This window comes from Chiloscyllium plagiosum, chromosome 5 (assembly GCF_004010195.1).
Source record: "Chiloscyllium plagiosum isolate BGI_BamShark_2017 chromosome 5, ASM401019v2, whole genome shotgun sequence".
NCBI lineage: Eukaryota > Metazoa > Chordata > Chondrichthyes > Orectolobiformes > Hemiscylliidae > Chiloscyllium > Chiloscyllium plagiosum.
Window position 1 is genome coordinate 6686500 of NC_057714.1, and position 27163 is coordinate 6713662.

The window sequence follows — 27163 nt, forward strand, 5'->3', positions numbered from 1 at the left end:
GCGGAGGTGGAGGAATTGGGAATACGGGATGGCATTTTTGCAAGAGGTAGGGTGGGAAGAGGTGTAATCCAGGTAGCTGTGGGAGTCGGTGGGTTTGTAAAAAATGTCAGTGTCAAGTCGGTCGTCATTAATGGAGATGGAGAGGTCCAGGAAGGGGAGGGAGGTGTCAGAGATGGTCCAGGTAAATTTAAGGTCAGGGTGAAATGTGTTGGTGAAGTTGATGAATTGCTCAACCTCCTTGCGGGAGCACGAGGTGGCGCCAATGCAGTCATCAATGTAGCGGAGGAAGAGGTGGGGAGTGGTGCCGGTGTAATTACGGAAGATGGACTGTTCTACGTAGCCAACAAAGAGACAAGCATGGGGAACCTTGTTGAACGCCTTACTGAAGTCCACATCTACCGCTCTGCCCTCATCAATTCTCTTTGTTACTTCTTCAAAAAACTCAATATCCTCACTTGGAAACGTATCACTATTCCTTCAGTGTTGGGTCAAAATCCTCCCTCCCTAATGGCATTTTGGGTCTACTTACATCAAATGGACTGCAGCAGTTCAAGAGAGCAGCTCACCGGCACCTTAACAAGGGCAACTAAGGATGGGCAATAAATGATGGCCCAGCCAGCAATGGCCAGATCTTATGACTGAATACAAAAATAAGTCTACCTATAATAAAAAAAATTCACTTGCAATAGGATATATTTAACTGAGATACCACATTTGTGACGCATTATTCAATCCCTTCTACAAACTTGTCCAATTTTCAGTTTCCCATCTGTTTGCCAACTTCTTTAGGTGGTTTCAAAAAGACTTCCTTTGGAATTTCTCTCTTTAGAAATATATATTGATTTACATTTCCAGGAATGTATTGCTAAAAGAGGTAGGAAAGTCTTCAGGCTTAATATTCCTGCTGCATGAGAATCAACTCTAATATTGTGATCACCAGTTTCTGTTCAAAACCTCGAGCTATTATTTCTGGCTTCGACCTTCTGATTATGATCAGGAAGCACGGTTTCTGTGCTTATCAACCTGATTGATGAGGCTGGCTGTTCCCTACCTAGCACCTCATTACGGACCATGCTCTTTCCGGCTTTCCAACTTTTTTTTTGGCTTGACACGCTTTTTCAATTAATCTGCTAATTTATTTGTAGCTATCAATACTTCTCAATCATATGGTCTTGTACTTCTCAAGGTATTCTTAGCTTGTTCCACTGGCCTTGATTTTCCCCCAGCTGGACAGAGGAAGTATTTCAGTGATACCCTCAAGGCCTCACCTGCGAAGTGCAGCATTCCTACAGACACCAGGAAATCACTGGCCGAAGACCATCCAAAGTGGAGGCGGTACATTGGGAAAATGTCAAGCCTCCAAACTTGCATTTGGGAAAAAGCAGAAGCCAAGCAAAAACAGTGTAAGGAGCGTGCTGCCACACCAACACCCCACCCACCCCTTCCCGCAAACACCTTCTGCCCAAGTGTAACAGAGCCCACAGAAGACATATCGATCTCTGCAGCCATGGACTCACCTCGTGAGTGGAAGAGAGTCATCTTCGTCTGCAAGGGACTGCAAAAAATGATGATAATGTTTTTGTCAAACAATGACCTGTATTGTGTTTTCTGATCTTACATATTCAGCCATTGTTTGTATTTAATGGTGGCTTTCCCTGCTACTCGAATAATTATGGCATTCCTCCATTCACTGGCCCCTTCTGGTATCTATGTTATTTTAGTCCTGACTTGTGATAGTTGTTCATGGGGATAATCAGACTTGTCTTATGCATCGGTATCAATTTTTCCATTCTCACTCATCTCTTCATCTGCCATAATTTGCTCTTCACAATTATCCAACATATGTGTATGTGAAGTACATTGCGCCTCATCACTTTCTATTACTTGTTCCAATTCTGTGAATAGAAAGTCAGTGCCAATCAACCTCGAGGAATGCATCCTAACAGTCTGACTGCTGCATTGTAAAATTACTGCTTTACCATCACTATCTATAATCTAGTATGGACTGTTCTTCTCTTTTGCAACATACAATGCCCCCGATGATATTTTCTCTGATGGCCTTGTGTGATGCTGCAAGGCTTACCTTGTTAAGAGCCAGGATTTTTTTAAATTTTAAACAAGTTAAGTTGACTCTGATATTTACCAGAAAATGTCTGTCACATTTTTTTTGAGTTGGAACAGGCACATACATGGAGAACACTGGAGAAACTAAGCAGGTCTGACAGCATCTGTGGAGAGAGAAACAGAGTTAACGTTCTGGATGTAGGTTTGTTCACTGAGCTGGAAGATTCATTTTCAGATGTTTCATCACTATACTAGGTAACATCTTCAATGAGCCTACGGACGAAGCACTACTGATGTTTCTTGCTTCCTATTTATATGTTTGGGTTTCTTTGGGTCTGTGATGTCATTTCCTGTGGTGAGGTCCTTTCCTGTGGTGAGGTCATGTTCTGTTCTTTTTCTCAGGGGATGGTAAATGGGGTCCAAGTCAATATGTTTGTTGATAGAGTTCCAATTGGAATGCCATGCTTCTAGGAATTCTTGTGCATGTCCTCTGTTTGGCTTGTCCTAGGATGGAGGTGTTGTTCCAGTCAAAGTGGTGCCCTTCCTTATCTGCATGTAAGGATACTAGTGAGAGAGGGTCATGTCGTTTTGTGGCTAATTGATGCTCATGTATCCTGGTGGCTAATTTTCTGCCTGTTTGTCCAATGTAGTGTTTTTTATAGTTCTTGCAAGGTAATTTGTAAATGCCTTGATATGCTTGAAGTTAAAAGTCACACATCACCAGGTTATAGTCCAACAGGTTTATTTGGAAGCACTAGCTTTCAGAGCAAAGCATTTAAAATTTTCTACAAATTCTCTGTCTTATGGTCTTATGCTCCACAACTACCTGACGAAGGAGCAGTCCTCCAAAACCTACTGCTTCCAATTAAACCTGTTGGACTATAACCTGGTGTTGTGTAATTTTTAACTTTGTCCACCCCAGTCCAACACCAGCTCCTCCACATTATTGATATGCTTGAGCATCCTTGATGACAGTATTTAATCTGTCGGAGGCAGTGCTTTGTGTAGCTTTGCTCAATAAACTTGTGCTTTATGAGGGTCAGTAGACATGAGCTGCCCATTGTACATCGCTTGACAGGCAGTGCCTCCCCTGAAATGCTGATACATGGAATTAACCTTTCATAGAGAGGTATGGACTCGTCATTCATTCTGTATTCTCACTCACAAGGTGGATGTAGGTATTGAATGGTGGGAGCTGCCAGGTCTTAACACATTTTACAGATATTGCCTCTACACTCTGCATTGTCCATGTTAATGAGCAACGCCTTGATTGCAGCCCTTGAAGTTGTGATTCAAGACTAAAATATCTGCTGTCAAACAATAGGTTGTTGTGTGGTTCCGTTCGCCGAGCTGAGTTCCCAGCTCGGCGAACAGAACCACAACAACGAGCACCCCAGCTACAAATCTTCTCACAAACTTTGAACAATAGGTTGTTTTTGAGAAATGAACAATGTATGGGATTATAACTTCTTACACCCTTGGTACAAAAGAGGTTCCTTATCACTCACATGGGCGTGATTTAACCAGGTCCTATAGGAAAATAATATAGTGAAAGATACTACAGTGCAAGAAAAAATATATTGATAGAAGAGATGGCAGCTTTACAACAATGTAGCCTCTGTACTTCCTATGTAACCCCAGTAAAGTCTTCTTCTTCATTTGTCTCACAATAAATCTAGGTGCAGGCCCAATGTCTGCAGCTTCTGGTTGCCTGCCATTTCAATACACCATCGTGTCCCCTGGCCAAAGCCTCTGTCTCAGGTCTGCTACTTTGCTCCAGCTAAGCTTAGTGCAAGCTGGAAGAACAACACTTAATTTTCTGTTTGGGAATCCTGAAGCCTTCTGGACTCAATATTGAGTTCAATAACTTCAGGGCTTGTGGACCTTCTCCCATGTCCCCAAACCCACACACCAGGCCTTGTCATCACATGGGCTGCTACCACAAACGGCTCCATCTCCACCTATTGTTTACTCTTTTCCCAACCCCCCACCCCTTCTTTAGCACAGGTACCAAACTCTTTTGAGCCCCAATCAGTTCTGAAGAAGGGTCACTGGCCCTGAAGCTTCAACTCTGTTTTCTTTCTACAGATGCTGCCAGACCTGCTGAGTTTTTCCCGCAGCTTCTGTTTCTATTGCTGTGTTTGGCCCTGTTATCTTGGAAGGCTTGGGCATTCATCCCCTTATGCCACTGGGTCTAGGACTGCTATGAGTCTCCTGCCCAAATACACGCTTAACCCCCCCCCCCCCTCCCCCCCAAATCAATGAAGACTTCAATTTGGACCCCATCTACCATCCTCTGAAAAAAAGAACCAGAAATAATATCACCCACCCTAAGAAATGAAGACACATAAATAGAAAGCAGGACACCGGAGCTCACTGATAATGTTACCTAGCATGGTGACGAAACATCTGAAAATGAACCTTCCAGCTCAGCGAGCAAACTTACATCCATTACCCTCCTCCATTTGAACTGCTGCAGCCTTTGGTGAAGGAAGGTAGAGAGGCAGGGCATCTGAGAAGAAGCTACTGGGACACCTATATCTCACTCCTCCTGCCGTGGGTGCTTTCTGGCATTATCCTGTCTCATTAAAAAAATGGCACTTGGAGTGAGATCCCATGTCCCCTCCTGCCTTGCACATATCCAGCTACTCCCTATATAAGAGGACAGGGAATTAATTGGAAAAGGGAAAGAATTAGTTGAGGAAGATGTGTAAAAGCTTATTCGAAATACAAATGAGTTAGCTCTGGTTGAAGTTGGATAGAAGAATAGCACAATTGAGCTTAGTAGGTTGATTGCCCATTGCTGTCTACTTCCCCCAGTCACAGTCCCAGTCTTCCTCCAGCAGCTCCATTACCTTCTCTCTATAAGGACTGTGGATTTTGATATCTACCACCAGGTTATGGGCTATTCTTTCCTGCAATGAGACAAAGGGAGAGACCGAGTGTGATGGAAGTGGATACAAGAGAATTTAGTAAACAGCAGAGGTGCCCCCAGTAAATAAGAAGAAAGAGCAGAGAGTAGGAAGGGTTAGTAGTAGATGTGGAAATTGGGAGCCCTGGAGTGGATATGATATGTGAGGGTTGTGGCTCATTGACCTCAGTGTGCAGTGACTGGGTTAGATGCGATTCTGCAATAAGGCAACATTTGCTGGATAATCCTGAGTGTGCCCAGAATTACATTGACAACTAATTTGGGATCTTCTGTTGAGTTCACAGTATGACACATTTTTCTATACTGTAAGCTTCATATACTAATAAAGAGAACTTTTTTTTGAAAAGTTAGACGGAATATTAACCAATAATCCCCACCTGAAATATATCTTTGGCTGCTGAGTAGAATGACTTTCAGCTTGATCATGATAGACCTTTAATCAAAAGAAAACATTTAACCTTGGGAGTCAGTTTTACCTCCCCTTTCCTGGAAACTGGTCAAAGGAGCCGTTACAATAATTCAGATTACCTTGAGATACCCCGATCTGAATCACGCAAACTTACTCAAAGGTATAGCATTTGACTTTACAGATACATATTGGATCCCAATGATGTAACTGGGACTTAACTTCAATCTTAACTTAGTGAACTGAACAAGGCATCACATTGCATTTTTTGATAAGCCAGGACAGTGGTGAGATGAAATGGTGTCAGAAAAGTCTGAAGAAGGCTATTTTTTTCAAAAAGTAACACGTACTGTCAGGCCAAAATGAAAACCAGATGGCTCGGTAAATTCACTTTATCAGATTAGGACCCAGGTGATGAGGATGAAAATCTATCTCTGTGATATTGATTTTCTTGCACCTAGTTCCTTTTAGCATAGTATTCTCGCGGATAAAATAAAACTCTATTCATGCTTAATTACTTTGAATATGAGTAGCTCATTAGCCTATCCTCTGCATCAGGAAAGTGATTTTCTTTTGTTTTCTGGTCTCGTTACTATTATAGCACTTATCTGGGTAATATTTTTCTGACCTGAAGGGCACAAGTACCACCATCAATCTTTTAGTTCTATTTTCTAACTGACAATGGTAAATTTATACCAAAAACTATTGCAGTGGTTTCACATACAAACCCAGTACAAGGCTTGCCAGCTTCAACAGATTCATTATGAAGTGAAATTGAGCTCAGTTTACCTTCAAAGTTGGAAATTAATGTAATCATTTAAATATTATCACTATCATAATGTTGAGATTTCCTTTAATTGCATCAAATGAAGCCATTTCATTAAACAACAAAATCAAATGAAGTATAGATAATAAGGTACAATTTTGGCATTGAAAAATTCTGATATGAATCTACAAGCCTTAAAAAAAAACTATTCACATGATTTAAGTGTTTATTATTATACATTGCAGCTGTACTTTCAACGCCCCAGTTCTCTGACCTAAAATCTATGTCATTCTAAACTGGCATTTCTGTCGTTGAGTTTTTTGGGAATAATGAAGTGCATAACCTCAAAGGATAAGAAAGTTACAAATGTGTGATATGGCTTCAAAGCACATAGGTATTAGGTTACCCACACAGATTCTTTCCACACACCAGCCAAAAATCACGTACATCGAAATATATTGATTACCATTTCACATTGAGCAACTTTTCCATACATTCAAAGATGGAGCTGGTTTAAATGCAAACTATAGTGAGCAAGTAATAAAGTGTAGTGACAATTTCTAGTCTTCAAAAAGTACAGTAGTTCTTCTATAACATGATGGTTGCATTCTTGTGCAATCCCACATTCTCGAAAAATCATGCTTTAGAAACAGCGCTTAAAGTGTTGGCTGTAATCGCACTAAGTTCGCACTGTACAAACAGCATCTCCAACTCGTCAGTCGCGGTACAATGAATTCGCGTTGATGAAATGCACATTATAACAGAACGACCTGTATTTTAAAAGTCATTCAGCAGTTACAATCAGTTGAGATTCTCTAATTTTTTTGGATTCACAGTTCAGTCATTGACACCTGCTACCTGAACTTCGAGAAGAAATGAATCCGAAAAATGAGAAATGGGCCATGGATAGTCAGAATTAAATATTCCAAGACTGTGAGGCAGAACAGATGCATTGGGGCTAAAAATCAGCAAACCTTCAACCAGAATCTTAAACAGTTTAAATTAGATCAAGATCAAAGAAGATTTGTTTTGATATTCCTGAGGAGACAGGGAAGTTGGAAGGGAGCACTGTATGGGTAAACAATACATCAAGACTGGAAGCACAAAGATCCTGTTATAATTAAGATTAGAACTTTATTATCTCTTTCATTGATCATCACTGCCAGAAGCTGAATTGAAAATCCAGTTAGAGGTGGTCAGAGGTTAGAGAATCTTTGAGGTGGTCCTTGGCAATCAGGAGGGAAGCCAAAGTTGAAGTTTGAGGAGAAAAAAAAGAGTGGCAAATAAGACAAGGAGTCCTGAGACTGGAGTTTAATAGTCAGAGTAGAGGAAGGCATGGAGTTGGAGAGGCTAATTATAATCCTGACAGTGATATCTTTGTTACTCAACATTATGTGTCTGCACATGAACAAGACCTGTATGATTATGTTTCTATGATCAGGCACTAGCTGGACATTGCTGGAGAACTAAGCTTTTCTATTGATGAATGCTGTTAGCTGCTGATCTGTTGCTCTGAAGGCAACATGTGTGCAATCAATAATACTCTGCACAAGGGTGCGGTTAGTCATTGTTGCAAATCACCAAGCTCTCTCTCCAGCTGACTTTAAAGGCAAACAGGGAACTGGCGACCTGCTCAGAACAGCTGTGTATTGCAGACTGAGTGATGCTGATGATATCCTTTCAGCCAGAAACGAGAGAGCCATTGGCGAAAAGGCCAAGTGTGTCGTGATTTTGAAAACCACCAGCAAAACCCAACACCTAAGTAGATTAGACTGAAGATCCAATAATCCTATGTAATGAAGCTCTGTGCTTCTTTTATGTAGCATTGCTGAACCTGTGACCCACTAATGTTCAATTATTACTTGTATGTTTCAAGTTTGTGAGATATCCAATTTTATAGAATTAAAATCATTTTGCAGTGCCAATACCATCACTGAAATACAACATGTAGATATCATGGTACTGCTGCCTGCTTGAGGTGAGCTGTTGTAGAGATTCATTGTCTAGTCTGGAACTGCTCCAATTATTCAGAACCAGTATAGTAATGGGCAGCATGGGGTTAAAATCAACTAGGAGACAGTGAGGTCTGCAGATGCTGGAGATCAAATTGAGAGTGTGTTGCTGGAAAAGCACAGCAGGTCAGGTAGCATTGGAGGAGCAGAAAAATTGACATTTTGGGCCAGAGCCCTTCCTCAAGAATGAGGCCCCATTCCTGATGAAAGGCTCCGGCCCAAAACATCGATTTTCCTGATCCTCGGATGCTGCCTGACCTGCTGTGCTTTTCCAGCAACACACTCTCAATAGCATGTGGTTAAAGTTGAGTTCAATGGATATCTCATCGGCTGATTTTTTTTTTGTGAATAGCAGAATGTGATCTTTGATTGCATTTGTGAAGTTCCTGTGAAAATTCCCTACTGCATGAAACCTTTCTCAATACGAAGTACCATGTTTTGTTCATTGGCTATTCTTAGAAGTCCTGATATACTTTCCATTAATAGAGTAGGTAATGCTAAAAATGCAGACTATGACACTCTGCATTGGTGAAAATGCAGTGATTTCTGCACAACTATTTGGCTTGCCCATGTGATCTTGCCATTAGTTCATTTAAATTTTAGGATAATTCCATACAATAGGATCTCCTTAAAATTTAAGGAGATTCTATATATTATATATATCCTATTGTATGGAATTACATGATAAAATCCTCACAGATTTAATTGACAATTTTTTAAAGAAATATTTATCAAAAAATAGCTTTTTCATTTTTCTTGTACACTAATGTTCTACTAAAATTCATTAGCATGCTACAGAGCTATCTCCTCCCCTGCCTTGGAGCAGGATTGCAGAACTGCATTTTACCACTCCATTAAGGTGGAGAGTAAGGCCAATGCGGCCAAGAGTTAAGGTAGTCCAAACTCCCATCTAATGCTCCCCCAGTGACAGACATGGTATTCAACTAGAAAATTGCTGTTTTAAGAAATTGAGTTACTAGTAGAATTTCTGACAGGATCCCAATAATCCTGCCTTCAAAGCTGACATCAGCAGCTGGAATAAATGTCTGCCTCCTCCCCCAGTCACCTCCTGCTGGTCTCCTTCACCAATATTGTCAGTAGAATTTTCCTTTGAGCCAGAGGGGCAGAAACCTAATAAAGGGGAATTTTTCTTTAATTCCTTGTCGGTCCCAGGAAGAAAGACTATCGCTGTGTGCCCCTTATGCCCCCTCATCAATTCCAAATTCTGGTTTATTAACACAGTATCAAAATGTTCTTTGTGTTTTGTATCTTATATCTTTCATCAGAGTAACACAATGTAGTCATGATTTGATCGATTCTGTCTGCCAAAGAAAAATTTGATGTTAACTACTGGCCCTAAATCAGAGGCTCTTGAAGTCATGTGACACCAATTAACGTGAAACGAAACTAACATAAAAATTACTTCTATGGCCTTTCTGTATCAAGGGATAGATTGATGTCCACTTTCTAATTCTTAAGTTGAAACACTGTGAAATATGAGATATGGTTTTGAAACCCTAGTTTAAAGCCGTAGTTTTATAGCCATTTCAATGCATTTTGTGTACGATGGAATTACATGATAAAATCCTCACAGATTTAATTGACAACATTTTAAAGAAATATTTCTGAGAAAATAGCTTTTTCATTTTTCTTGTACACTAGTATTCTACTAAAATTAATGGAAATTTCAGTGGAATCAGCTGGGAGAAGGTGGGATGTGGGCTCTGGGTATATCCACCTTCTTGAAGGAGTTAGTGGGCAGCCTGAATTACTTTCAGGATTTTTTCTTGTGGCTTCAGGATACAAACATGGTGCTTGTGCATTGATGCAGCGGGAAATAAATACATTTCATTTCGAGAGCTGATACTTTGAAGACCAAAATGAAGGAAAATTACGAGATTTGCTCAAGGAAGCAGAGGGAAAGGGTAGACTTGCAAGAAGAACAGGGGCTAAACACATGAGTGGCAGGAAAGAAAAGAAACATTCTTGGGATGTGGGGTAAAGCCAGCATATATTGACTATCCATTCATATTGGAAGGATGTTGTTAAACTTGAAAGGGTTCAGGAAATATTTACAAGAATGTTGCCAGGGTTGGAGGGTTTGAGCTATAGGGAGAGGGTGAATAAGCCTGGGCTGTTTTCCTTGGAGCGTCAGAGGCTGAGGGGTGACCTTATATAGGTTTATAAAACCATGAGGGGCATGGAAAGGATTGGTGAAAGATATAAGAGGAACTAAGGGGCAACTTTTTCACGCAGAAGGTAGTGTGTGTAAGGAATGAGCAACCGGAGGAATTGGTGGAGGCTGGTACGATAGCAACATTTAAAAGGCATCTGGATGGGGATATGAATAGGAAGGATTTAGTGGGATATGGGCCAAGTGCTGGCAAATGAAACTAGATTAGGTTAGGATATCTGATCAAGTTAGACCGAAGGGTCTGTTTCCATGCTTTACATCTCTTTGACTCTATCTCTAGTTCCCCTTGAGGAGGTGTTTCTAAGCTTAATTCTTGAACTGCAGCAGTCCTGAAGCTTGTGCATGAGAGTGTCCAAACTGTGATCTCATCAGGGATGGTTAGGTGCCATTAAAATCAAGTGGCAACATAGAATCATAGAATTATAGAATTCCTACAGTGTGGAAGCAAGCCACTTGGCCCATCGAGTTAACGCTGACCCTCCAAAGAGCATCCCATTCAGACCCATCCATTATCCTGTCCCTGTAACCCTGCATTTCTAATGGCTAGTCCATCTAGCCTGCACATCTCTGGACACTCCCAGCATGGCCAATCCTCCCAACAGGAACATCTCTGGACTGTGGCAGGAAACCAGAGGACCCACGGGAAGTCTGCACAGACACGGTGAGAACATAAAAACTCCACACAGACAGTTGCCCATGGCTGGGTTGAACTTAAGTCTCTAGCACTGTGAGGCAGCAGATAAGACCAGAATAGGAATGTTATTACAACAAGTTATATTTATATAACTGTAACATAAAATGTTTCAGGGCACTTCACAGCTTCAGTACAAAATGCAGTATGACACAGGGCCACATAGGTGGTATCAAGTCTGGTGAGAAAATTCTTGGTCAACGAAATAGGTTTTTAAGGTTTGTGAGAGACCACATATTTTGAAGAGACTATAAACTGAAATGGAAGTTGGGTTGCTGTACGGCTGAGATACGAGGAGAGTTTTGAAACTTAGAAAAATCAAGTGCGACATATGTTTAACTGTGCCAGAAAATATTGCTTTTCACAGCAGTTGAAGGAGATAGTTTGAGGGTAGGTGGCATCAAGAGTCTTTGAGTTTGGGACATTCTGCATGACAACTGCCCTCTGATTGGCTGAGCAACAGTTGTTATAAAGCTATAGGACCAAGGGCAGAAGAAACTTCCAGAGCCTGCAATCTGAAAGCATCTATCATTCCCTCCATGGAAGGAAAAAAGGTTGAAAAACCATAAAAGCTTCAAAGTAAAAATTCCAATAAGAAAATATCAAGGTCCGACAGATCAACAATCAAAGTAAAGAATGATCATCACTTTAGAGACAGAAGAATGTCATCAGTGCTAAAAGACAAGAGGAACTGTATCAGACAATTTAATTCTCCCTTGAAATTTGGACTTTAGAATTTTGTTTACTTTGTCTATAATCATTTTCATATTATCTGTGTTGAACCATCTGTCTTTTGGCTGTCTTAATTGTAAGCATTTGGGATTTTTGAAGAGGTATAGTTTAAGATATATAATAGTAGAATACAAATTTCTTATTTTCCCTGACTTCTTAAAAGTGTTACAATAAATAGTTATTTTCAATAATTGACAAACCTTGATGTGAATTGTTTTTGTCCTGAATAGGAATCAGTCAGAAAAATTGGTTGTCTTGATAGTCTCATTGGGATTTTACAGATTATATACATTTTGTGATGGTTTGTGGAACCCTGTGGCATGAATAACAGTGTGTTATTCCCAGTTCAGTCGTAACAAGTCTGCGTTAATGAAGTTAAGTGGGATAGAAAGGCAGGTTTAAAATTGATGGCTTAGCAAATACAAATGCAGTTCAAATTATATTCCGGGAAACATTTCTATTTAACTTGGAAGAATGTATGACACTGAAACCATTTCATCCAGATTGGGGGAATTTTTAGCCTTGTGTTGGGTCTAAAATACATTAATCAGAAGCTGATTTGTATCCTGTCCCTTACAAACCAGCTTCTGGTTTTAATAGAAATGGGTTGAGAAGTGGCCAATTAACCTGCTTTCCAGATGCTCACCCTTCAATTAAATATCCTAATGAGGCTTCAAATTTAACACCTGTGAGCCAGGTTTCCCAGCACTCAGGGAACTTGGCAGTGAAAAGGTAAGACTGACCAGCCTAATGCCTTTCCACTATACACGTGAGCTAGGATGGTCAGGAATTCTTACTCCCTGCAACCCCATTTCCCTCCCCCACAATCCACCTAATGCTCCCAATTTCTCATCCCTCTCCCTGTGACCATACACTGCCGATCTATTTACTGCAATCCCCTTGCTACTCTCTCCCTGTGCTGGTTACACTGAATGTCCAACACACATCTTCCACCCCCCTGCCATCTCTATCACCACCAACCCCCCTGCACCCAACTTTAACCCATTATCACCACAAAATAGAGTCAACAACTTAATCAAAGTCCTTATTTAAGTCCAGCAGCATTTCTGGGAAAACCACATTTCCAGATGCCCAGCTGCTACACCTTTTCCTAAAGGTTGCTCTTATTTTCTAAGGGCAATGTGTCATTCGAGCTGATCACGTTAAATGCACTGAGATCAATCAGGCTGGAGAAAACTGAGTTCTTCTTTCAATATTATGATGTTTCCCTTTTTATTAAGCAGTTTTTTTTAACCCAAATGTTATGCCTATAAATGGCTGACACACCAAGATACCAAAATATGAGAACATGCACACTTGCCTTTTGCTTTTTATTTGAAGTGAAATGAAAAGATGGTTTAAATATATAATTTGAGTTTTAATTTTGCTGAAAGCCTATTTAAAGTGCTAATCTTAGGTTTTTACTGTTTGGTTATTAAAATGCATATATTGTGTATGATTTTAAAGATATTTTGTGTTCTTCCATTACAGCAATATTTTTAAAATGTAAATCTGGGCATTCAAGGTAAGGTAATCTTTTGTATCAAACTCAGAAACAAATATTACATGACTGTAGTTATTGAAAATTAGACTTCAGTGAAATATACTAATTGTGGGGTGCTTCAAAATATTATGCACCATTGAAAAACATCAACAAATGCTTTTCAAAACATCTCTTTCCATTGTCAAATTTCAGAGCTAGGCCAAACCAGAGCAGGGTCACTTTCACCACAATTACCATGAGAAACTGATATCATGATCTAAATCTGCATAATTAATGTTATCAAATTGAATATTTTCCAAGTACACATTGGCACAAGATATCCCACCCACATCATTGTGTTTCAGGTAATCATGGCTGCATTGTCCAAAATTTTCCATTCAGTGATTTCATGTAAGTTATTGTGCTCCTACATCAAAACAAAAGATTTGGCAAACAGTTTCTCTTGCAAGCAGTGCCCCATAAAACCTATAAAGTATTGCAGCTTTATAGTTCATGCTTGAGTGCTATCATGAGAAAGACAAAGGATTCTGTATAAAAGAAACTTTAGGAGATTAATCCAAGACAATTACTGATAGTGAATCAGTGGAAATATAGTCCTAATTTATTATTCGTACTAGAAAAATGAAGGATAGTATGAGGCACCATACTTGAGCAAATCAGCTTGTCACATTTCTATCAAAATGAATTCAGCTTGAAAGCTATATTTACCAGGATGACTACATTTGCTCACTGAAATCAGTATCAGAAAAATGCATCAAACAGTTCCGTTTTACACTTCCTTCCCAGTGCAAGGGATGAGTTGCCGAGTATAACCACAGAAGAAAATAGCTTGAAAGCACGTTTGGGTTTCCATGTAGTAAAACATGGTTACTTCCTGACAAAATATTGCTGTAACAAGGAACAAATTGCAGTGAAATTGAATGAGATGGCATCCTTTGGCATTGTAGCTTGAAGGATTTATTAGTTCATTATTTTAAAGTTGATTGCATAATGAAGATGGTGTTATTTTTGCAATGTATTTATCATAATCCTGTAATGTCATTGTTGCATGCTGTGGTGGAGGAATTGAAATAAGTTCTACCTTTTTTTGGATGAAAAGTCAGTGTTGGGGTCAAACTTTGCCTCCCCTTAGTGGTGTCCAATATTGTTTGAAAATGTTTAAACTGGCAATCTGGCCGTCCCAGATTGTTTGTTTGAAATAAGCATTGGATGCATATGCAAGACTTAGTCTAAACATGTTTTCTTAGCAGATTTCTATAGGCTGAACAAAGGAAATTTAGAGCTGTTTGACGGTAAATGATCAGAGAATAGGATTCCTGCAGATGAAGACCTAGCTACCTGGCCAACATCTGAGTGATGAGAAGTCTGGCGCCAAAATACTGTAAGGTCAAAAGAGTTCATGAAAATGAAGAAACATGGTTGTACAGATATTTGAAATGAAGCCTAGGATTCAAATTTAACCCACTAAAGTATTGGGAGGCACTTTAGACAAGTACTATGGAAACGATTGGCAAGTAGATGGCACGGTGGCACAGTGGTTAGCACTGCTGCCTCACAGCGCCAGAGACCCGGGTTCAATTCCCCCCTTAGGCGACTGACTGTGTGGAGTTTGCGCACACTCCCTGTGTCTGCGTGGATTTCCTCCGGGTGCTCCGGTTTCCTCCCACAGTCCGAAAATGTGCAGGTTAGGTGAATTGGCCATGTTAAATTGCCTGTAGTGTTAGGTAGGGGGGTAAATGTAGGGGAATGGGTCTGGGTGGGTGCGCTTCGGCAGGTCGGTGTGGACTTGTTGGGCCAAAGGGCCTGTTTCCACACTGTAAGTAATCGAATCTAATCTAGACAATATGGGAGTCAAGCAAGGAGGTATAAGAGAAGTTGTTTCTATCAGTGACAGAAATGTAGCTGATGGTTTCAGTGCCAAAAGGGCTGAAATAGGAACAGAGATAGGATAAGCTTCAGAGTGGAAATAACAAGTTTTGGTGATTTATAGATGCAGTGTTGGACGTTCAGAGCTGGATTGAAGAAAACTAGCATTATATGATCTAATTCAGCATGAGTGAGTGGTTGGAGAGTACTCAAGGCAGTAGCTAGAGTTTGTATCAGTAGTTTCAATAATAGTTTCAACCTTCAGGAATGAGCAACTGGAGTAAATTACAACTCATTGGTAATTTAATGTCAGAAAAGCAGATAGTAAGAAGTTGATATGATGTTGATACATGTGGGAAAGATAGAATCAGATGTCAGCAACATACTAACGGGTGACCAATTGCAGTCAGTGGAGAGAAGGAAAAAGGTGAGATGTCTTAAACTCTCTCAACGATGAGAGTGCAGAAAGAGAAGACATTGCTAGAGATAAGCTGGCTGTTTTTGGAGACATTGGAATTAACACACAAATATCCATAGGTCAGACTCTTGTCGATTGTAACAAATGCTGGAAAACATTCCTAATACAATGAGAACATCAACAGAACAAAGCTTTCAATCGGAGGGAAGCTGAGTCTTTGTTGATTCCATTCCCATAGTCATCAGAACTTTCCAGGTCAATGCATGATCGGGTTCTGCATCCGTGAATGCTTATTTTCTCAACCTCACCCCAGATATGATGACCCTCAAGTTAAACCCATCACCAGTCGCCTCTCTGTAATGAGAGAGCAGGTGTATGTTGACTTTTGAGGTAGACTTCTCAAGAAGTACTTAAAACTGAGGAAATATCACCTTTTCCCTCTTCAAACAACAATTTCTACAATTGTTACAGCCAGGTACAAGGAGCCTAGGCAGTTGCATTTATTCAGTTGCATGCAGCATCAACTTTTATTAGTCAGTTAGCTTCTGCCTCAAACAGTGGCATCCCCCTTTGACACATCCTGTAGTAGAACATCCAAACCTTCAGCAAAAAAAGCCTACGTCCAAAATATCACTAAAGAAATTAGTCAGCTTTTCTCTCGTCAATGTAACTTATCTTTCAATCACCACAAGTTACATCATTTTAGCAGAGAATTGCAAGGTAGAATTTCCAAGTCCTCCATACATAAGTGGGTACTTCAGATCTTCCAATGTATTAAAATACCTGGGGCTTGGAGAACGGGATTTTCCAGTGGCTGCTCATTGCTTGTGAGGTGTTTGGACATTCGTGAGGATTTCTGTATTCGTATCTCCTTTTCTTTTTCTTACATTTTGATGAAAACCGTATCACCAGCATTCCAAACTCCTGTGGAGTCGGAAACCAACGGTTCACTGACACAACACTGCTTGCTGATCACCTTCCCATATCCCTTGAACAATGCTGTGACAAGCAGACATAATTGCATACTACAATGATTATCTATATTTACTCCCCTTTTTTTTTTCAGATGCTATGGTTAGCTAACCATGCCAATCTCCATTTATTGCTTTGCAGCAAACTTCCATAGATTCACACCTAAAGACTATCAATTTAGATTTGCATTTTGAAACAGCTTTTTGAGCTAAATGTTGGAATCAAAGTCAGAATTACTACTGTTACCCATTAAAATAATTGTTTTGCCTGATTTCGTCATTATGGATTGAAACATCAAGTACTTTTGTGCCTCAAGAAAATCAATTTCAACAACTGCAGCATTTCAGATACCTGTGCTTTTAATTATCTTCAAGTTAAATCCACTCTGTGACCCTCTTGGGAATTATCTAATGACTGCTGCTCTCTGTCAGCTTTGCTGCTTTCTTCAGGCTTTTAATAACTGGTGGAGGCTATATGATCAAGTCATACAACATATTCTCGATGAGCGAAAAATCAAGTTCCTGTAGACTTCTCACTGACATGGACAAGGCACCTATGAAGGTATTTGCCAGTACTACTGACAGAAAATCTGTAGTGTGACACATTGGATGCTGGGAGAGGCATCCAAGTGTAAGCCTCCCTTTCACTACATCAGATGAAAAAAAAAACTTTAATCAGGTGATTCTGAGAATCCTGTGTTCTTTTCATCACTTCCCCACTGTTCCACTCCCCCACCCCACCTCATTTTATTTTTCATATTGGTACTATAATTTTTGCATTCTATACTGCTTTTACCATCCTATCCCTTAATATCTTACATTCATATTGACACATCTTACTATTGTCTTCTCTCCACTAATAACAAATTGCACTGATATAGCACTCCACACAAGAAAAAATACCAATTGGGAAAATTACATGGAAGCACCTTGCAGAGTTTGTGTGTGTGCGTGCGTGTGTCCGTCCAAACCAGGGATTAAGAAAGCAATGCAATACTCACAGTAACACAATAGGTACAAGACAATATAATAGGAATAAGCTGAAAATGTGTTGCTGGAAAAGCACAGCAGGTCAGGCAGCATCCAAGGAGCAGGAGAATCGACGTTCCTGAAGAAGGGCTCATGCCCAAAACGTCGATTCTCCTGCTCCTTGGATGCTGCCTGACCTGCTGTGCTTTTCCAGCAACACATTTTCAGCTCTGATCTCCAGCATTTGCAGTCCTCATTTTCTCCTAATATAATAGGAATAAGCAACATATAAGTATCAGTAACCATAGATTTGAGGCATCTGGCAGAAGCTAAATCAGAGAAAGATGGACACAAGCTGTTATGGTCAGGAATATGCTATCTTGAAGTCTGATGGAAATAAGTACTGGTAACTTCCAAAAGGGAATTGGATAATACTTGAAGGAAAAATAATTTAACAGACTGGGAAGATAGAGCAAGAGAATGGGATGATTTGGATATTTTTACTAAAGCACAAGTGCAAACACTGAATGGTCTCCTTCTATGCAATATAGTTCCACGTTCAATGCTAGGGTTTGACATTGTTTGCCTGTTAAATGTTCAAACAAATGTCTCAGAATAAGACACGTTTGCAGAGGGAGAACTAAGTAGCAACAATAGATAGTAGTTCAAAGATGCAGGGTGGCCACCTTTACGACTCTTTTCAATTGATTTTCTGGTTTGTAGACCCGTCATCTGCACGGTCACTTCCTCCAGATGAATTGGGTAATTCAGATATTCGGGGAACCACAGCTGGTTGCTCATGTCTCTCTTCTTTTGTGATCTTTCTTTTCCTCAAATATTGAACAGCTTGGTGAATATTTCATGAGTCCTACCACTGTTTAGTAACTGGTCAATTTACCTCCAACAGAGCTGTTCAAGAACCCAGAGTATCGTGTTGCAGGGAAATAGGCAAGTTGAATCCAGAGCACATCATCACATAATGTTAGTAATAAGGTGAAGACATATAGAGATGTACAGCACAGAAACAGACCTTTTGGTTCAACTCATTCATTTCAACCAGATATCCTAATCTAGTCCCTTTGCCAGCTCTTGGCCCATATCCCTCTAAACTCTTCATTTTCATAAACCAACACAGGTCTTTTAAATGTTGTAATTGTACCAGCTTCCATCACTTCCTCTGGCAACTCATTCCATACATGTACCTCCATCTGCATGACAAAGTTGCCCCATAGGTCCCTTTTAAATCTTTAAATCTTTCCCCTCTCACCCTAAACCTATGCCTCTAGTTCTGGACTCGCCCATCCCAGGGAAAATATTTACTCTATCCGTGCCCCTCATGATTTTATAAACATCTATAAGGTCACCTTCAGCCTCTGACACTCCAGGGAAAACAGCCCCAGCCTATTCAGCCTCTTCCTGTAGCTCAAATCTTCCAACCCTTGCAACATCCTTGTAAATCTTTACTCAACCATTTCAAGTTTCACGACATCATTCTGAAAAGAGGGAGACCAGAACTGCACACAATATTCCAGAAGTGGCCTAACCAATATCCTGTACAGCCACAACATGACCTCCTAATTCCTATACTCCATGCTCTGACCAATAAAGGAAAGCATACCAAATGCCGCCTTCACTATCCTATTTATCTGCAATTCTACTTTCAAGGAGCTATGAACCTGCACTCGAAGGTCTCTTTGTTCAGCAACACTCCCCAGGACCTTACCAATAAGTGTATAAGTCATGCTCTTATTTGGCTTTCCAAAATGTAGCACCTCATATTTACCTAAATTAAATTCTATCTGCCACTCTTTAGCCCAATGGCCCATCTGATCATGATCCTGTTGTAATCTGTGGTAACCCTCTTCGCTGTCCACTACACGTCCAATTTTGGTGTCATCTGCAAACTTACTAACGGTACCTCTTAAATTCACATTTTTATATAAATGATGAAAAGCAGTGGATCCAGCACCGATCCTTGTGGCACACCACTGGTCATAGGCCTCAAGTCTGGAAGGCAACCCTCCACCACCACCTTGTCTTCCACCTTCAAGTCAGTTCTGTATCCAAATACCTAGGTCTCCCTGTACTCCGAGATCTAACCTTGCTAACCAGTCTACCACAACAAACCTTGTCAAACGCCTTACTAAAGTCCATCTAGATTACGTCCACACGCTGCCCACATCAATCCTCTTTGTTACTACTTCAAAAAACTCAATCAAGTTTGAGAGACATGATTTCCCACCCACAAAGCCATGTTGACTATCCCTAATCAGTCCTTACCTTTCGAAATACATGTAAATCCTGTTCCTCAGGATTCCCTCCAACAACTTGCCCATCACCAATGTCAGCTTACAGTTCCCTGGCTATTCCTTGCCACTTTTCTTAAGTGGCACCACGTCTTCCGACACCTCATCTGTGGCTACAGATGATCAAATATCTCAGCAAGGGGCCCAGGAATCACTTTCCAAGCTTCCCACAGAGTTCTAGGGTACACCTGATTAGGTCCTGGAGTTTTATCTAACTTTATGCATTTTAAGACCGCATCACCTATGGATATTTTTCAAGATGTTACCTTCTATTTCCCCACATTTTATATCTTCCATGTCCTTCTCCACTGTAAACACTTTGCAAAATACTCGTTTAGTATCTCCTCCATCTGCTACGGTTCCACTTATAGGCTGCCTTGCTGATCTTTGATGGGTCCTATTCTCTCCTTAATTACCCTTTTGTCCTTTAAAGAATCCCTTTGGATTTTCCTCAACCCTATTTGCCAATGCTATCTCATGTCCCCTTTTTGCCTTCCTGATTTCCCTCTTAAGTATACTCCTACTGCTTTTGTATTCTAAGGACTCACTCGATTTCTGCTATTTATACCTGACATATGCTTTTTTTTTTTTCTTAACCAAAACCTCAATTTCTCTCACCGTCCAGCTTTCCCTGCACCAAACAGAAGCCGTGCCTTTCACCTTAACAGGAATATACTGTCTCTGGACTCTTGTTATCTCATGTCTGAAGGCTTCCCATTTTCCAGCCTGCTCTTTACCTGCGAACATCTGTCCCCAATCAACTTCTGAAAGTCTGAGAATACATTAGATCTTCCTTGCTTCCATTGTTGTTCCTGTCAACCTCGGTTACTGCTAGAAGAAAGTAACAATAACCCCTATTTGGAGAAGACCCACAGTTTCATTAATTGGAGGGTCAGAACCTAATATGGTCAACTTTCCCTTCATTAACAATATGAATATCTGGAACGTACAATCAGAAATACTTCTAATTTTGGGAAGTCACTATTTGCTTTAAACATTTTCCTTCTGGCCTTTCAGAGGGGGGAATCCTACTCAGCATTAGTCTGACAAACTTAATCAGCCATGTGAAAGGAAATTAGATCGGCATCATTGTCAGCTGGAATTCTTGCTCGACTCCTTCGGGTAAAGCAAACTAATCCTTTACATTTAAAAATAATCAATGTGCAGGTGAAAAAGATCCAAGTTTACTTCTTTTTCCTTCTAATGATATTCCAGAGTATTTGTTTGCTTGTTATTTATCTGGTAAATGTGGAAAGTTTTTCAATATCTGCGCTCTCAAAACCCTTTCTTAATACTGAAGCCCTGTACTGGATCACCTTTAACATCCATGTTGCAATAAAAAAAAGCCCTAGTTCCTCAACTCTGTTCCCCTACTCCATAAGTAAAAACTTTCATCCCTTATATCAGTCACATGATGCTCTGTGAAAATTCCACAATTTTAAGTTCCCATATCTCTCAATGGTTTATTTGTCCTACTTTGTCACTCAGAATGAGATCCAACACGGAACCCTCCTATTCCTGATTGTATTAAAATGTATTTTTGTCCTTGTAATTAAAACACTGCTTACTAGTCTTTTAATTCTAAATCTATTGTTACTAATGTTTAATAATGATTCTGTAATTATTTAGCTTGTACACAATGTAAATTCTATATTGCTGTGTATTTTCAATGTTTCAGAAGGTTAAAAGCTAAGTACGACAAATTTGCACATAGTCATTTATATGTAATGATATTTGACAGTTTGTGCACATATATTTATATATTTCAATGTTACAAAAGGAATGTTTGCAAAGATATAACAGGCTTCCAACAATGAATCAAAATTATTATTTTCAGCACTTAAGGAAAGTTGCTGTTTATTATATGTCAAGTTTATAACCAACATTGCTGACAATAAAAAAAACTGCAGATCCCAACCCTTTTTTGACTAGGATTTTTATGTAGCCCCTGGGTATTCCTTACTGTAACTTCAATACAGATTGATTTCTGTGGTTTTTAGTGCTAACAGTAATATATCATGTGAAGTCTTAAGCTAATGGTACCCTTACAGTCCTCTTCTTAACATAAATTGTCTGAATTAAGGCATAAAACTGTTATCACAAAATACAAATAGATTACATGAAGCATTTAAATGTATGGCTGGGTTCAAGCTACTGGAGAAGGAACAGCTAAATTACAATGGTGTAATGATTTTAACTCAATCTCCTCGCATCTAATATATGCTCAAAGGAACAGGAAAATGATTAGCATATGGAGATGAAATATTCACTTCCCACATGTCCCAAATTTATCCTACTTCCTTCTAAAAGCCTTGGTCTACAATGGAGTGCACCCATGTCCCTTTAGTATTTCACCAAATTGATCCTTGACTTTGAATATTCCTCTATAAGCAGATATTCCACGTCTAGCTAATATCGGCAATACCTTTCAAATCAAAATCAATGACATAGAAGTTCTGGTTACTACTCTAACATTCAGCCAAACCTCACTAATGATCCAAATACAGACTCCAAATTAAACCTTGGCAGATTAACATACAACCCACTTGTTTGGTTATCCTTTTATACATTCTATGTCTCCCTACAGTAGCCATTTGGAATTCCTAGTAAAACTTTGGATTTTCTCAACCTAGTAGAATGGAGTAACTAATTTAATGCATTTATCTATTATTAAAACAAAGAAATGATTGAATTTAGGAGTAAAGCAGAATTGGGCTGTTTAAAATGTTAAATATTCAAAAACAGATAAGCACTTATTGCTGAGTTCAATAAAAAACATATTTGGTTACATCATTTTAGATTTTGATTACTGTTTATGTACCAAAGAGGTGTGTAGGTATCTCAGATTTGAATAACATTATGCCACCACCTTGCCACACAGACTTTTCAAACTAATTGGAGATCAACTAACATTTGTGCATGTTAGCCAGTTGTTTTATTTTGCCAAACCAATCATTAGCAAAGAAGTCATATGGCAATAACAATGAATTTATACAAAAGGTAGTATTTTACAATTAATACTAAATCTCATGCAGAGGGAACTGAGAGACATTATGCACAGTCTATAAAATAGTGTGTTGAAACTGGCCCTTCGGCCCAACAAGTCCACAACAACCCTCTGAGTAACCCACCCAGACCCATTTCCCTACCTCATTATCCTATATTTACCCCTGACTAATACACTGAACCTACACGTCCCTGAGCTCAATGGGCAATTTAGTATGGCCAATTCATCTAACCTGCACATCTTTGTATTATGGGAGGAAACCCACGCAGACACGGGGAAAATATGCAAACTCCACACAGACAGTCGCCTGAGACTGGAATCGAACCCGAGTCCCTGGTGCTGTGAGGCAGGTGCAATGCTAACTACTGAGCTACCGTGCTGCCCCATTAAGTTAATTTAGCAGAAAGCTTTGTGAGACAGTAATTAACAGGCTGAGCTGTAGCATTTTTAAAGTTAACAAAGAAGGGGGGAAAAAAACATTTAAAGCTCCAACTGAAGAATGTTTGGAGGTTTTCCAAATAAATTTTGGACAATGATAACTTTTAGCCTTTCTAATAAATATTGTCTGTCTCTTAGAGATTCCTGGAGTATAACAAACTCTGCCTGGATTTGGCAAATCTGCAACCTGGGTTGGGGGCTGATGTCAGACCAAGCTAATTCTAACTCTAAGCCAATATTCATAATTATTATGGGGCTATGCCAGAGTACACACAATTTATAACACAACATTCAAGAGCTGCCTAAAGGTATTTAAAATGAGACTAATACAGCTCATCCCTAGGTACTTAACAGCTCGCGTACAATTGAGTCTCTACAGGGAATAAACATTAATGAAGATCATTGTATAACGTAAATCATGTTCTGCTATAATGTAGGTGATTGGAACATCAAGCACTCCAGTGCCACTACTGGGAAGAACCTTGTACTACAGGCAAGCAACAGAATGGATTATGTCAGATGCAACAAGAAAAACACTTGATTTTGTGATTACTGCAAAGCTCAATTTTCACAGAAAAGCACCATATCAGCAACAACAGTGATTTAATCAGGTCTAAGTTGTTTGTTTGCAAAGAGTAATTAATCATCACATTCCATTGTGAAACTGTGAATACCTAACTTATAGAAGGTAATTTTCATATTATTCTCTGGCATGAAGAACCTTGCCTGCTGCTAACATAGGAAAATTGCCAGTAGTATGTCCCATAGTTTTCTGATATGTCATGGTAGTTTGCAAGACTTTTCACTACCAGTGAGTGTACAGCTAAAATTTCCCCTTTTTATATAGGCTTAAAAAAAAATCTTAATTCCAGACTAATTGTAAACACATTATGACATTTCTTAGAGATATAATAGCCATCCCCAAAAATTTGATTTCAATCTTGTAGACATTTTCAGGTATTTTTTAATGGTAACTAATGTTGGGATGATACTTTATTTATTACAAGTATGAACAGTCCAAACTATTTCAGTCACAAAAATAAATGCAGTTATTCACATGATTTTTGTGTTACAAATGTTATTATTCAGTCTCAATCATCAAACAGTCATGGTGTGGGGGTATAAGCAGCAAAAATGCTTCTCAGTTTTAAACTCCAAGATATTTGAGGCATACTTCTGTGTCAATGCATGCAGAACCTCACTCACTCAGGTAGGGGGCCAAGAAACTTTTAACAGGCTATTAGCTGATGGATCAGCCATAGATATTCTGATCAAGAAAACATCTTGGATCAGAAGCACAGATCCTGAAAGGTCAACACACAATTTATCTTTGTGGAGTTGGCATGAACAGGAAGGAATGCTTCTCTGGGCATCAAAACAAATCTGGGCTTCAACCATACTGGGAGTCATTTGAGAAGCCTTCAGAGCACACCTGCTCCATAACTTATCTAAATGCTAGCTGTCAGCTCCAGGTTGACTAGTTTTCATGGTGTGACAGCTAGACAGATAGCTTTTTATACCCATTCCACAGGCTGGTGTGATTCCCTGCTTCCCATTTAAAAGTTAACAAGTGTACTTATAATTTTACAAGCACTCCCTCAAAATTTTCAGTGATTCCTGATGTTCCTTAAGTGTTTTAAACATGAGCCCTTACTCTGGGAAACGGAGTAAAAGGAAAATTCCAATGCAAATCAACACATGATATTCTAACACAGCCCCTGATGCTATTTCTGAGCAAGACTGGGTGAGTGTCTGAGAGTCTGAATCCTGTTTCTTATCCCATTACTTTTCTAGCATAAACTTAGGAGATTTGATTTGAAAGAATAATGTTCAGAAACCTCTAGTTGCATTTCAATTATCTCATTAAGTGTAAGTCATCTGAAATCCTAAACCATTCCACCTGAACAGACTGACACGACCAAAATTGCCTTTGAAAAAACACGTGTCCTTGACTATTTGTCAATTGCAAACATTTCCTTTGAAACAAGCCTGGATTTATTGTTGTTTTAACTTATATTGAGTGGAGTATGACTAACAAAGATTGAATCTGCCTGCTGCAACACAAGAAGTAACTATATTTCAAAATTGCAGAGAAATTGCTATACTGCAGATTAGTTTCCAGAATGCTACCTTAAATTACTATTTAAAAGTCAGTGTTTAGTGCCAAACAAGCTTAATAAACCACTTTAAAAATGTTTACTGTATTTCATATTATGATGTAGAAAATCTACTTAGCTGAACAGCAATGGTTAACTTAGTTCTAACTCACTACCAAATAACCTGAAATTTAAAATTAGATTTTTGGCCACATGTGAAGAATAATTTGCTGACATTGCACAAAAGTGGGCTGGTTTGGTCTTTGAATAGGCATGTCAGATAATTAAATGCACTTACTTATTATTTTCTAACCTATCTAAATCATCAGTTTCATCAGATAGGTTATACTAGCAGTTTTTCTAAGTAGTAATCAAACTCTTTCAAATTAGATCATTGTTCACCATGTAAACAGGCTGTTGCAATCTTGTTATCAGTTGTTTACTTCTGTACAGAAATGCTATTGTTGCCTTGAAATTAAATTGAGCACAGCCACCATTTTTAATTTCTCCCCTATTAAACCTGGTTGAGACGGAAAGCGAGCAACTTGCATTCAATTCTTCATCACTTTTAATTTGAGCTGGATTATTTTGGAAACATTTTTAATTCGGCACACTTGCATGAAGGAATGTACTTAAATTTACAAATGATGCTCTGAAAAGCACCACGTAATACTTTAAATTGTTGGCATGGAGAAATCAGATTCATCATATAACTGATTCACAAATGTATGTGGCAAAATATCCTATAACATAGGACTGAATATACTGTGGGCTGTCGGACCTCAGATCAGGCCATAAATCCAATCTTGCCAATAGTGCAACTGGCTTGGCTACTTAACCACAGGAATGGTGCCGCAGCTGAGGCAAGTCAGAGACCACAGGACACTTCTGAATGGTGGTTCCCTCAGGCAGATTGCTGTAAGCCAAAATTTAGGGGTGGAGGGCAGTAAGCTCAATAGGACAGAGGGAAATCCTCTTCACGAGAGATTTGGGAGGGTCATGGATTCATTCCTGCCGGTAGGAGACATGTAAAAATCAACCCATAATCACAGCTTCACAACTGTGTTGCTATTACTGTAATGATGATGTATTTAAAATATTAATAGGTCTGCAACGTCATGACTTTGACAATTTAAACATTTGAAGTTTATTGCTTGTTGCTTTGGAATTTTATTCCAACTTGGTCAAATTCACTTATTTGAGGAAATGCTTAAAATGAAACAAATTCTGTTGTATACATTTTCTGATTTCTTTGCACGTCAGGTTGTCAGTAAGTGGAATGATCTCAGTGGGTGGCCCGTTGTCTGCTGTCAGTGAGATTTCCAATTTTCATGGCTCAGACCTCCTGACAATAAGTTACTTCAGGTGGGCATCCATCAACCAACGGGTGCTGACGTGCAGTTTCCCCTTCGCCTGGAGTAAGGGTGCAAATTAAACTCTGCAGCTTCTCCACAGTTCTTAGCCTAAGTATGGCCTTAAGGGGAAGTAGGAAGACTAAGCAAACATTAAGAGATAATTGATTTTTGTGCTGAAGGAACATTCATGCTTTTCTCAGCTGCACAAAATCAGTGACACACTTTTTTTGTTGTCAATAAGGAGACTGTAGTGTTCAGGATTTGCGTATTCGAGTAGGTTCCCCCAATGTGTGGTCGTGAGTACTCCTTTCTCTGTCGCTCCAAACTCTGGACATTGGTGGGCATGGTGATAAAAGGAGTGACCCATGCTGTTTAACCTATACTCTCACCTAAACCTGCACTAAAAATAACTCCCAATGTTAAAGAGAAGTTAACA

General features: G+C 39.4%; 1 protein-coding gene and 1 long non-coding RNA gene across 8 annotated transcripts in view; one reads left to right on the forward strand and one right to left on the reverse strand.

Annotated features, from left to right (window-relative positions):
* The window catches only part of creb5b (cAMP responsive element binding protein 5b), a 455445-nt gene that overhangs the window by 242329 nt on the left and 185953 nt on the right, over window positions 1–27163 (reverse strand). The window contains exons 1-2 of one of the 6 annotated variants that reach the window (XM_043689532.1): window positions 2144–2221; window positions 1518–1555 (exon numbers count right to left, since the gene is read on the reverse strand). The exons of the other annotated variants lie outside the window; for them this stretch is intronic. Coding sequence (XP_043545467.1) covers window positions 1518–1555; window positions 2144–2191 — 86 coding nt within the window. The 5' untranslated portion in view covers window positions 2192–2221. Of the gene's footprint in view, window positions 1–1517; window positions 1556–2143; window positions 2222–27163 lie in introns of those variants that run through there. 6 annotated transcript variants of the gene reach the window in all.
* On the forward strand, window positions 12348–24122 carry LOC122549683. Of its 2 annotated transcripts, XR_006311637.1 has the most exons (5): window positions 12348–12529; window positions 13289–13322; window positions 16989–17118; window positions 18433–18506; window positions 23714–24122. It is a non-coding gene; the product is annotated as an uncharacterized LOC122549683 (long non-coding RNA). The 2 variants fall into 2 exon arrangements; XR_006311636.1 differs by lacking the exon at window positions 18433–18506 and having other exon boundaries at window positions 12368–12529.